The sequence below is a fragment of the Panulirus ornatus genome, chromosome 3, assembly GCF_036320965.1.
Source record: "Panulirus ornatus isolate Po-2019 chromosome 3, ASM3632096v1, whole genome shotgun sequence".
In the NCBI taxonomy this organism is placed as follows: Eukaryota; Metazoa; Arthropoda; class Malacostraca; order Decapoda; family Palinuridae; genus Panulirus; species Panulirus ornatus.
This window is the reverse complement of record NC_092226.1, coordinates 12,807,779-12,821,828: the sequence shown is the minus strand read 5'-3', so window position 1 is coordinate 12,821,828 and position 14,050 is coordinate 12,807,779. Positions and strand designations below refer to the sequence as shown.

The window sequence follows — 14,050 nt, the reverse complement described above, 5'->3', positions numbered from 1 at the left end:
ACACAGACAAACATGGTACGGTAGTCTGGCCAGCGAGTCCAGCTGTGTGAGGGAGGGGAGGGGAGGCTCGGAAGTAATCCTTACGGTGAAAGCAGGGGTTGGGAATGATAAGGGAGTAAACACTCGAACACTGTTCAAAGCACAGGATGAATGACATTCCGGCATGGTGAGGCTTCCGCTGTACCCAAAGGTCGTTTCTAGATTATACGATAGTGGGTAGAAGGAAGGTGCAATGCGTGGGTGGCAGGAAATGCCAAATGGAGGACTTTCGTCCGAGCTTGTGTTGGACCAACGCCGGGATGGTCCGGCAGGCCTGACGAAGACACCAATGAAGAAGTCAAGGTGACACCGGGGGAAAAGTACCGAGGTGTGACGTAACCATCATCTATGGAAGGACATTTTTAACCCGTCGGGGGAGAACGACTTACCTCGTGAGTGTGTCTTCCATGCTCTATGGAAAGAAATCGACAAAGAGGCATCGACTGACTTACCTGGTGAGGTGGGGTCTCGACACGGGCCGGCCTGTTATGTCAAGTGCCCACAGAGGCAGAAAGCCGAGCGAATGCGTCACAAACGCCGTCACTGAAATGACAGAACCCAGGTTAGATGACCCGCCTTCCACACAGGTTCCATAAGAATTTACTGGTTTTACACAATGTTGTTGTAAACACTCGTATCAATTCTGCGGCAGGAGGTGCTGAGTGCAAAGCTGAGTAAGATATCCCCATTAAGGACTCCTGGAGTGACTGAGATGTGATAGGTAGACTGGCAATGGAGTTCTGAGCCGGAAACGGAGGCAGAGGAGCAAGAATGAAGAGAAAAAATAATGTAATACAGAGCGGAAAATGGGGAAGTTATGATGTGTACCACGACACTCTGTGGATTGGCTCACATGGCAGGGAAGTGCTACACGTGAAATCAATACTGTAGAAGAAGAAGAGAGAAGTGGAGGACACACAAGACCACGATAGTGGATGAGGGCCTGGGGGTCAGTGTGTGTGTGTGTGTGTGTGTGTGTGTGTGTGTGTGTGTGTGTGGTGGGGGGATAGGTATAGATGTGGGTGGTTCCAACATGCAGGGGCGGTGCTCCGTAGAGGCGGAGGAGTGATAGTGAAGCTCCAACCGTTAGGAAGCTCAGGGACGTGGGCCAGCGTGGGAGCCAAACATGGTTTTTGCCCTGGTGCACTGACCAGGAGAATTAAACATGTTCATAAGGGTCAGGTCAAAGGCCAGGCCATTATTACACCCAAGGGTCGTGCCGTCGACGTTGGGGGGAAAGGGGGAAAGTCGTATCGTTGTGGGGTCGTGGGTCGTACACCGTCCTGCCCAAGGAGTTTTAAAGTCGCAGCCACGACGTAAGACATGTGGGAATAGTAAGGCGTGTGTCTCACCCGGTCTAGACGAGCCAAGGCTGTCTGCTTCCCAGTAGCTCAATTCATCACTTTCTTTATCTGTCGTCATGGTGTTGCCTGGGTGACACGCTGTCACAGGCACGCCGCTAACGTTGAGTCTGTACACTGCATGAACATTTTGGTTATACGGTGCATACACTCCATACAGGTACAGGTTATATAGTGCATACACTTTAAACAGGTACATGTGACACTGTGCATACAATCCATACAGGTACAGGTTACATTAGTGCATACACTTTAAGCAGGTGCAGGTGTCACTGTGCATACACTCCATACAGGTACAGGATATATTAGTGCATCACTTTAAGCAGGTACAGGTGACACTGTGCATACACTCCATACAGGTACAGGTTATATAGTGCATACATTTTAAACAGGTACAGGTGACACTGTGCATACACTCCATACAGGTACAGAAGATATAGTGCATACATCTCATACAGGTACAGGTGCTACAGCGCATAGGCTTCACTTTGCACAGGCGATATAGTGCATACATTTCATACAGGTAATGGATATACTTTATACAGGTACAGGAAGGATAGTGCATACACTTGATATAGTTACAGGGGATACAGTTACAGCTGGTGACATCAGTCTCGTTACAACGAGTCCCACGAATTCTCAAGTACACAGACCCCCTGTAATAGCCGGACCAACATGTTAAGTGTTACGTCATTATTATCCTAAATGTGTTCTGTTCCTTACGTTTCCTCGGTACGTATATGACGTTCCTTGTGTTGCCTTACTGACGTCCGTGTTGCCTGGGTGTTACCTATGCTGTGATCCTTCTGTTAACTCTACGCTGTTCTCTTCCTCACGTCAAATCTTTTCTGTTGTGTTCCCTGTGTTGCCTCCACCACTACCTGGTGTGTTCCTCGGGTGTTGCGCTCCTCATGCTGTCCCCTCGTTTTGTTGTGTTTCACAAGTTTCCTCCTACCTTCTGTTATGCTCTCTGTATTGTCTCGTTGTTGCTTGTACTTACCTACTTGTACTGTACAGCGAGAAAGTGGTGTACTTGTGGAACCCATATCATTCACCTCGTCTTGCATCATACAACACTGGGATCTCATATCATTAAGTATGTCTTGCATCATACAACACTGGCATCTCATATCATTAAGTATGTCTTGCATCATACAACACTGGGATCTCATATCATTGAGTATGTCTTGCATCATACAACACTGGGATCTCATATCATTAAGTATGTCTTGCATCATACAACACTAGGATCTCTTACCATTAAGTATGTCTTGCATCATACAACACTGGGATCTCTTACCATTAAGTATGTCTTGCATCATACAACACCGGGACCTCTTACCATTAAGTATGTCTTGCATCATACAACACTGGGATCTCTTACCATTAAGTCTGTCTTGCATCATACAACACTGGGACCCCATATTCACTTCGTCTTGCATCATACAACACTGGGATCTCATATCAGTGTTGCACAACTCTAATGGTGGAAAACGCTTGTATCACATCTTCCTCAAACTTCTTCTCTTTATGCCTGGTTACTGCATCTCTATCTCGGGTAAAACATATTTCCATATTTCAAGTTCTTTTTTCATTCGTGAAGAATTCTGAAAACGCTTATTGAATCTCGCTGGAGTATGGGCTTTTTTAAGGGAAATATTCATAGCCTGCAGTCTCTTCATAAAGTTTGTCTCAGAGCGACGGAACAGCTTTGTTACTGTTCTCGTTAAAGAAGAAAAAAAAAAATTATAGTTTGGCGACTAGAAATGGGCAGTGTATTCTAATATCTGGCAACCCGACAGGAGCGTTGTGAAGAACAACAATTGCGTTTCAAAGTACGATTCTATATTAAACCTGACCTATAAATCTCTATTAAACCTAGCCTATAAATCTCTTTATTAAACCTAGCCTATACATGTCTATTACACCTGACCTATAAATCTCTATTAAACCTAGCCTATAAATCTCTTTATTAAACCTAGCCTATACATCTCTATTACACCTGACCTATAAATCTCTATTAAACCTAGCCTATAAATCTCTTTATCAAACCTAGCCTATACATCTCTATTACACCTGACCTATAAATCTCTATTAAACCTAGCATATAAATCTCTATTAAACCTAGCCTATACATCTCTATTACACCTGACCTATAAATCTCTATTAAACCTAGCCTATAAATCTCTTTATTAAACCTAGCCTATAAATCTCTATTACACCTGACCTATAAATCTCTATTAAACCTAGCCTATAAATCTCTATTAAACCTAGCCTATACATCTCTATTACACCTGACCTATAAGTCTCTATTAAACCTAGCCTATAAATCTCTATTAAACCTAGCCTATACATCTCTATTACACCTGACCTATAAATCTCTATTAAACCTAGCCTATAAATCTCTATTAAACCTAGCCTATACATCTCTATTACACCTGACCTATAAATCTCTATTAAACCTAGCCTATAAATCTCTATTAAACCTAGCCTATACATCTCTATTACACCTGACCTATAAATCTCTATTAAACCTAGCCTATAAATCTCTATTAAACCTAGCCTATACATCTCTATTAAACCTACCATTCAGTCTGCTTTATCTAATGCCTTTGAAAAGTGATGTTTATTTACGGTCATTCCCAGTTATCAAACTTGAGACCTTTTCCTTGGTCAACAGTATCATTACTTGGTTACCCTAAAGTCGAATGTTATCATGACAAAAAGGGACCGGGCCTCTATATAACTTGTCAGTCATTATCATCTGAAAACATTCTTCCACTTGAAACTTACGAGTGCTCCATCGGAATATTTGGGGTTTCTTTCATCCTCTTCAGATGTTATCATTCTTTCTATAGCGGCATGAACTATATTTTTCTTCGAAATCATAATTCTCCCTACATTTCGACATGGAATAATCATCCTCTTACTGCATACAGACAGTTTAGGATAGACCGACCCTCTTTGAGGCGTGCGGAGTTGTTGTTAAACACCTGAGGCATCACGCTGTAAGGGTTGGTACTAACCTATCACAACTTTTCCAGTGTTCCTGTGCGAACGGCACGACGGCGGAGCTGAACTGCGGCTCAGACCTGGTCTCCTGCACCCAGCTCACAGACATCCTCAGTGTCACCTCCTTCCCCTCCACCCACTACTACAGGTAAGGCCAGACACACTCCCAGTCCTTTTACTGCTGTTAGCAACTTACCGAGTGCACCGTGTGGAATTACTCTTGTTCTTAAGCACCTTCATCAACAACATAAGCTGTCACTTCCATCTCTTGAAAAAGTACGGTAATCTTATGGGCGACTTGCTGGATATGTTGACCAAAATCAAGAACGGGTCGTCAGAAAAGTTAAAATGAAACAGTAACGTTCGGATAATCCAACATTTTTGAGAGCGCTACTTCATTACAGCCTATTATCGACAGTCAGTAGGATGTCTTCGCTAGATACGTGTCCACGTATCAATTTTAGAAGAAGGTAATTCAAGCATTTCTAAAAAAAAACATTTGATAATCGTTTCGTCAGCAAGTATGCCGTAAGTCATGTCCATAATAAGAAAATCAGTCGACGGCTGGCGCGGGAGTGCCAGTCATGGTGACGAGTCGACCTGTGAAGATGTGTTGCTGTTGCACTAGGCTGTGTTACCTTCCCCAATCCACGGGATCACAACAGTAAACAAGGCATATCAATAATAATCTATACTTAATCAATTAAGAATAATTCCTTTAGTAAATTGGTTAAAAGGAACACACTCTTTTGTATTACGTGAATTTACATTTATTTCTATGTCAATTTACGTGGGACAATGAATCACATTCACTGCTACACATTAGTCTGTTGCTTTAGCTGGCTAGAGAATCTATATTCGTAATAACACAGGTTAAGAGGCTGCTTCGTTTTGATAACTGTGCTGTTCACTGCTCTGGTATCTGATGTGTGTGTGTGTGTGTGTGTGTGTGTGTGTGTGTATGTGATGCTGGTAGACTGACGCAAGACTGTGCCACAGACTGATGGTGGACGACACGAAGCTATCCTGCAGCATCCAGGAAGACATGTGGGGGCCCCTCAAGTTCCAGGAGATCATAATGATGGACAACGAGTTCCAGACCGTTGATAATCACGCCTTCATACCCTTCAGCAACACCCTCAAGCTCCTCAACCTTGGTAAGTAAACAAATAGTTGTGACCGAGAGTCATGTTGTACCCCAGAAATAAGAGCTGTTTATTAGTATCTCTTCTTCCTGAGTAGAAATCAGTGTATGTGTCAGTGTGTCAGTGTCTGCAAAGTTCTTTTTTCATACCAGTAAATTGTATCTGATTTTCTTCATTTAATGTTAAAATACGGTAGATCCGGGACATCGGAGGGAAGATATGTGGTGCGATTCCTAAACAGAACGTACGCATTAAGTATCGTTGCGTCTTCTCGAAATGGTGATGGTGAACGATTCAATACTTTTTTGTCACGTGGGTTTATATAAACGAATGAATCAAACAGGCTTACCTTGCAGAGCGAGACACTGACAATGGAGTAGCGTTGTTTTGGCATACAGTGATTCCTTCATCTTCCTGGAAAAAGATAAATTGTTTGCTTTAGAAGTCAGCGCTAATTTCATGTTGTCAATATATATATATATGGAGAGAATGAGTGAGGAAAGATTGACCAAGAGGATATATGTGTCGGAGGTGGAGGGAACGAGGAGAAGTGGGAGACCAAATTGGAGGTGGAAAGATGGGGTGAAAAAGATTTTGAGTGATCGGGGCCTGAACATGCAGGAGGGTGAAAGGCGGGCAAGGAATAGAGTGAATTGGATCGATGTGGTATACCAGGGTTGACGTGCTGTCAGTGGATTGAATCAGGGCATGTGAGGCGTCTGGGGTAAACCATGGAAAGTTGTTTGGGGCCTGGATGTGGAAAGGGAGCTGTGGTTTCGGGCATTATTGCATGATAGCTAGAGACTGAGTGTGAACGAATGGGGCCTTTGTTGTCTTTTCCTAGCGCTACCTCGCACACATGAGGGGGGAGGAGGATGGTATTCCATGTGTGGCGAGGTGGCGATGGGAATGAATAAAGGCAGACAGTGTAAATTGTGTGCATGGGTATATATGTATGTGTCTGTGTGTGTATATATATGTGTACATTGAGATGTATAGGTATGTATATTTGCGTGTGGACGTGTATGTATATACATGTGTATGGGGGTGGGTTGGGCCATTTCTTTCGCCTGTTTCCTTGCGCTACCTCGCAAACGCGGGAGACAGCGACAAAGCAAAATAGATAAATAAATAAATAAATATATATATATATATATATATATATATATATATATATATATATATATATATATATAAGAAATATCGACTGTTCTTAGGGGTTAAGGAATGAGCAGCTTATAATTATAAGCGCCAATAAAAATGGCATCGCATAACTCTTAGCTTTCATCTAGGTTGGCGAAACACATTTCCGCACACGCGCGCGCGCGCGCGTGTGTGTGTGTGTTCACAAATAATTTTAGATGTGGCTACATATGACTCATACATTTTTGAATCTTCCTTGTACTTCAGAAATTAAGCGTTAGGAATACGAGATAAGATTAAACTTTTTCCTTAAGATAATAAAATCCACATGGTTCCTTTTCCCTGGGTCGTCTAGTGAGGAACTCCTTGAAGAACGTGTTCTTCCCGACGCTGAGTGACCAGCCGTACCTACAGACGCTGCTGCTGGACCACAACGAGATCAGTTTCATCCCCGGCTACACGGTGATGGCCCTCCCCTACCTCAGGACACTCACCATCGCCCACAACAACATGTTCCAGATACAGCCTTATACCTTCGCTGGTGAGACCCACTGGGACCAAGGAGAGGGAGTGTGTGTGTGAGAGAGAGAGGGTACCTGATGAGATTTTGCCAGCAGGCAGGGTTATAGCGTAGCACTGACCGTACGCTTTACTTGGTTCATAGTACGAATGGTTGATTTACATGGGAAGGCCTTCACCGCTTGTCTGCGTTTCTTTTTTTGTTTCAAATATTTCTGTAGTTATCCCATTCATGTTTCTAAAAATTACGTGGAATAGTCTTCCCATCTTATTAGTATGTTGATCTTTATATACCTTCAGCTGCTGTCGTGCCTGACTTATCAAGAATCTTTCATGGTCTCCTTTTTATAATCCGTAAAGTTCAGGTTCTTTCACGTCCCTCATGATGGTTCATGTGTCGTTCCATTCCCTCGATATTGCTCGTGAGGTGTGTCCTACTTCTCTCTACCTTGTCTGTCTGGTGACCATACGTCACACTAACATGACATCAATGATACTCATGATCAACTTTCCGTCCCTCGTAGAGGTTCTCATTCCCATGTTACTCACTATTTGGCTTTGCAGAACTATCGTGTCTTATGTCCTCTCTCACTTTTGGTGTTCTCTCGGTTCTCATGACTTCTGGATCTTTCGTGTTTGCTTTCTTGTCTGTGTCTTTCCCCAGTTGGGACTTTGTTATATCCGTGTCCATGTACTGTTAACTGGCTCGTGATTATCTGCTGTAATTCTAATTCGTCAGTTTCCATCAGGTTCTCGTCCCACCTTTCGTAAATTATGTATTTCTGTTTGGTCTTTTTCTGATCCAATAATCTGACACGCTCTGCATATAAATTGTAATCTTGTTATGCAATCAAAGCATCTTAGACTTAACTGTACTTCTCTTTGTGGCAACCTTGATAGCATCTTCAGACATAGTGCTGTCTGCAAACTAAGAATTTTCTGCTGGTTAGAGATCCCGAGGGATGAACAGATAAATAGATAGACAGGCAGAGAGAGAGAGAGAGAGAGAGAGAGAGAGAGAGAGAGAGAGAGAGCTAACATACATACATAACCCAGTTTTCACATGTGTATGGCCAGGTCTGCCGAGCCTTGAGTTGCTGGACCTGTCGCACAACAGCATCACCAAGCTGTACCAGGGTTCCCTCACCATCCCGGATCACCAGGCACCAGACTTCACGATCGACCTCTCCTACAACGCCATCACTTACATCGAGTACGTAAATACTACATGCCACGGGAGCACAGGGGCACTTTGAACGCTCATGATGACAAGTATCCAAACTCGCTGTAAAACTGATCCACAAAATATCAACGAAGCACTCGGCCCCATCCCCCGACACTTACACACGCAAAAGATACTTAACAACATTTTCCACAGTAATCTGGTGAGCCAAATTCATAGCCGGCCGCCAAGCCAGGGTCGCTGGCTATGCAACAGAGTCCACCTAGGTGTTCTTCCTCCAACATTTTTATATTTGACCATCCATTACCTCCTGCAGACCAGTGCGAGAGTCATCTCATCTGCGGATGACCTCATCCAACACATCAACGTCCCCAAACACTAAACAAGCAGCAAGAGACGTGCAACATTACATCATACTATAGAATAAAACCTTATTCAGAACAGAATGTCTGTATCATGCCAGAATTTACCAACCAGCACCCTCGCACCACTCTGAATGTTCATCTAAACTTCAGCCACACAGGGAATCGTATACGACACACTTAACATCAGCTTCCCACACAAAGGCCATAGACAAACTGAACATCCTCAGACCACTCACTGGTACCTAACTATGAACGAGAAAAAGATTCCTAAAATATCTTCTAAAAACAATTCATCTATTCCACCTCAAACTAGCTTGAACTGCCAGGTCATTCAATTTACCAAAAGCAAATGCAACAAAGCTGCAAACCACACAAAACACAACACTCAGAACAATCAACGGCTGCCCATCAACCACAAACATTCAGGACCCGCACAGAAAAAAAAAATATTTCCAACACCATCCCACCCCAATATGCTTAGCACTCAGCTCTCTGCAACATCAGCAGACCCTTCCTATCCAGTCAGCTCCATAACCAACAACCAACCCCCAAGGCAAAATAAAAAGCTTATCTCAATTTTTAACTTCAACAATTTATACCTTATTCGCTTTCCCCAACAAACACGACACTGACAAGACATATGGACATTTAAATGACCAGACAAGCACTGAACAACTGCTCTCCTAACTCTGTATTAACAAACACCACACCACTAAGCATAAGTCCAATTCAAACTACACTCTCCAGGTGTGTACGAGTTACTTTTCCTCGTCTCAGTGCGCTACCTTGAAACATCCGTATTTGATATTTGCCCTTACAGAAACTAACCTCTCCACCCACAAGTTCCCTAATGCACCCAGGACCTTCGTCCCTTCTGCCACTCTTAAGCTCACTTCAGCCCCCTTGGTTCATTCAGCTGCCATGTCCATTCCCTAAAAGCACCCCAGTTCCTTCAAGTCTTTCCCAGTTTGAACCAACACCCAAATCATACAACGTCACCCTCTCCTGCTGCGCCTCAGTACCTCAGTGTGGTTCACAATCACTCTCAACTCTCTCCGATCACACACTCCGCAAAACTCTTCATCAGCCTCTGGAGTTTCTCTGTGGTGTTTGTTGCCAGAAATTCGTCATATGCAGAGAGTAACTAGTTTACCTTTCCCACGCCCTAACCTCCTGCATACTGTAGACCAACCATCTGTTCAGTGTGTCTGATATTTCCCTCCCTTACCACCACAGCCATGAACATCAGACAACCATGGGTGACACCAGGCATCAAGGACGTAAACCCACCTTTACCCGTAACCACTATCCCTCCTCCTCCTAACTCGCACATTACTTTCGTGGTTGAAATTCCTCATTACACTCAGTAACTTTCCCATCTACTCCACATATTCATAGTACCTCAGACTACTTACAGTGGAGGAGGAAAGGAATCCTTTAGTATCATCTACAAACAATTCATCCATTCCACCTTTAAACTACGCCTCAGCTGCCAGACCATCCAGTCTACCCAAAGCAAATACAACAACAATACATCAACGCCATCCCAAACGTACGCTTTTTCCAGATCCATAGATGCCATATATAATCCACTCACTTTCTCTAAGTATGATGTATGACACACTTTCTTCAAAGCAAACACCTAGTTCGCATACCCTCTTCCTCTCCCAAAAGCTACTCCCCAGTCAGCTGCTTTGTACATGCTACCACACCCTCGACCACCACTCGCTCACACACCTTAACAAGTATACCTCTGTAATTCGAACATTCTTTTCTGTTGGTCTTTTCGTTATACAAGGGCACAATACATGCCTTTTCTGCTAATCCACAAGTATGCTCCTTACCTTATAGGCCATACAAACATCCAACAGTCGGACCCAAACCATTCAGTAACAGTCACCACCTCTCCGGGGAAGTCAACTAAAATCCCATCCACTTCCGACGCTTGTCCATACTTCATCTTGCACATGGCCTCCTCTCTTGACACCATACCAATCACCATTAGTGTCTCACTCTGTATACACAGCATATTCTATTCTCCCCATCATGTGACGCAATCATCATCATTTTTCTTGTGTTGCCGCTCGCCCATCTGCAGCAACCCTCACTGCATCGGTGTTTCCTCTCTCTTCCACACCACCCATGCTTATCCCAGTGCCATCCTTTTGATAAAACTTGATGACGACACTGGAGTTACTAGAGTTAGGTCTACCTTTTGAGTTCCTCTCGCGGGCAGTTTTCCTCTTGTGTACTCCCGAGAACAGGTAACCATCACATCCTGGTGTGATGACGCTGTTCCCTACCCTCACCACTCCAGTGGGGAGTCTGGATATCATGAGCTCTGGCTGTGGCTCTTGGCGAGGCCCAGGATCTACGATGTATCGGCCAAAATTACCCCAGGCTGACAGGCAACACACCTTTCCCCAGTGTTTTCCTTGACAACGACTTGTGCGTGACCAAACTCCAGAATGTTTTTTTTTTTTTTCAACATTTATCTCATTTTTACCATCGCACTGATCTTATCTGCGTGGCGTCTGTACTTCTTAGACTTGCACGAAGCGTGTTATTCCCTCCATGCCAGAGACACAGTTCCTCCACTCATCTTCCCTTCTGTGAAGATTTTTTTTCTTATCGAAACTGCTACTTTGGCGTCAATACTGAGGCACATACTGTGGGTATGTGGTCGTGGTACACACACACACACACACACATAGACACAACATACAGACAAGCAACAAGTCTCGTCCGTCACTGTGTTTGGGAACTGTTGGCTGCAGACCGACCGTCCGTAAGCACAGTAACCCACAAGTGGTCGGTCGGTAGCCTTTCTGACGGTGTCACGAGATTTGCCTGTCTGAACCAATAAACAAATCTGTCAGAAACGACTGATCTATGATCACCAAGGACATGTCGACCCTGACCATTGAGACTGTACACACGACACTCAGAATAAGCCGGTCCCAGAACTCGGTCCTAGGGAAAGAAAATCTCTTCTTTGACGGTACTAGACGTGTAAGGTAATTCTAAGATGCTACTGAGGCAAAGATAGCATTTGTATGTTTCACTACGAACAGTCGCTTTCATAATTATGATAACATTCTAGGCTGTCTCTTTCCCTGTATATACAGTATGGAAGGACATATGTCTGCCATCATCACAGTGTGGTGAAGGACACACGTCTATCATCATCACACTGTGGTGAAAGATGTGCCACGAACTAACTGTTGCCATCCCCAGGCCAGGGGTGATGGAGGGGGTGAAGGGCTGCAAGATCCGACTGCAGCACAACCAACTGACCAGCCTGCCGGAGAACGTCTACCGCCCCATCATCGACCTCACCAGGGCCTCGGCCCAGCTCCTGGTGGCAGGTACGCACAACCCTGCGGTTTCCTGACACTCCTCCACACTTACACTGGCTCACAGGTTCTCTATATAAGTCATCTCACGAGTATTGGGAGAATTCAACCTTCTTCATGTGGCTTGCTTCAGGCAGGAAATGCCGGCATTTTTTTTTTTCTTTTGAGAAAATACGTTGTGCGTCTTCACTTTGATCGTTATCTCTACCAGGGAGATAGTGTGAGACCTCGCCTACTGTGAGGAATAACAAACATGGCTCAACATGTCTCTGCAGATGTGAGAACACGTGAGCTGATAGGGGGAGGAGGGCGGAAGAGGATATGTGGGCAGTTAGTAAACTGGGATCAAACAACTAGTATGTCAGAGAGCAGCGGGACCTGTCATGAAAAAATGGGTATGGGTAAAGTAGACGATATGAAAGTATCTCATGGAAATCTAACACCTGACACTTTTAGCACAGTTAACTTTAAGACGGTAAAGGTAGTGACGGTAGGACGGGATGATGATGACGGAGGTGTGGTGGTGACGACGACTCACAGAATCGTGTGCCGCAGGTAACCCCTTCGACTGCAACGCTTACTTCTGCTGGATCGCCACGAACGCCACCGTCAGCGAGTGTTTCGACCAGTTCCGGTGTCCCAACCTTGGCAACGAGACCGTGGAGTGCATCAAGCCGCAGTGCCCCAACGAAAAGAGGACTGGCCAGCAGACCCGTGGCCATCGCCAGGCAACCACCACCAGACGGCAGGAAACCCGTCCCTCTGGCCGACAAGATGGCCACAAACGGTAGACGCTCGGCATGCGCACCGGAATCTCAGTGTATTGTTCTCCAGGAAGCTCTTCCCCAGCTGACGTACGTACACAAGGTCAACCAAACTATATGGCTTCGTTCCCGAGGTGATATGTGAGGTTCAAGTTGTTTTAGTCCCGGGCTGAATTGACTTTGATACAGTGAGTTGTCCCTGGTGGTGTTAACGTGCTCTTATCTCTGCAACGTGTCGATGCATTGGGAGTAAAAGACACGTTTCATAATCTGTACATATTCTTTTTTTGCATCTATTTCTGATAGATCTCAACCAATCTCTGATAAAACAGTATTGTCATCCCAGGTATTTCTAAATGTATATAGAATTTTATGACGTGTAATTGTCTGAATTTAGATAAACTGTAATTTCTGTAGGCTGATTCATGATGTTGGACTATACATGAAAGCAGGAATGTACAACAGTGGGTCTGTTCAGTCTGTTTAAGAACAGGTTTGGTCCTGCAACCTTGATAATCTGTCTGCACTTGCAAGTGGTATTTGCCAAAGAGAAAAAATTCCATTACGGTATCTGCACATGGTAATGTCAAGAACATTTTCAAGTTAATTACAGTCTATAGGTGAAGGTGATATTCACAGATACCACGAATACAATCATTACTGAATGATCCACGTGTCTTGGTTGATGGTTACTTACGCAGGATCGTTGTATGGATATATAATGTACCAGAACTGTAGCGCAAGGCTCGCCTTCCAACGCTAAAAGATTAGCTCTTCAAAAACAAAACAAAAAAAATAATATTTGTGATGACTCTGGCTTTCGTACCTCGACCTCAAACTCTGGTGCCAAGCTTTATATATATATATATATATATATATATATATATATATATATATATATATATATATATATATATACTTTTAGTTATAACAATATAATCTTTATTTCAATCCTGATTTCACAGTCTTGATCTGCTGTTGTCGGTGTGGATCGAAATCAGTGTAACACAGATGTTCTCAAAATAAAAAGACGATGCTAAATCTTGTTCACATTTTTCCTAATTATCTATTTTCAGAATGGTACACATGGAGGATTCCTTTGTCGTGCACCATACACTAGTTCGTTAAGTAAACAATCTTCGTAAACATTTCCTCAGCTCCTG

At 43.8% G+C, this 14,050-nt stretch overlaps 1 protein-coding gene across 1 annotated transcript in view; it reads left to right on the top strand.

Annotated features, from left to right (window-relative positions):
* Positions 1-13,805, top strand: part of LOC139760592 (uncharacterized) — a 41,621-nt gene extending 27,816 nt beyond the window's left edge. Inside the window, exons 2-7 of the mRNA XM_071683974.1 lie at positions 4,445-4,560; positions 5,412-5,569; positions 7,056-7,241; positions 8,297-8,432; positions 12,005-12,135; positions 12,679-13,805. Coding sequence (XP_071540075.1) covers positions 4,445-4,560; positions 5,412-5,569; positions 7,056-7,241; positions 8,297-8,432; positions 12,005-12,135; positions 12,679-12,914 — 963 coding nt within the window. The 3' untranslated portion in view covers positions 12,915-13,805. The remainder of the gene's footprint in view (positions 1-4,444; positions 4,561-5,411; positions 5,570-7,055; positions 7,242-8,296; positions 8,433-12,004; positions 12,136-12,678) is intronic.
* Positions 13,806-14,050: the final 245 nt, after the last annotated feature.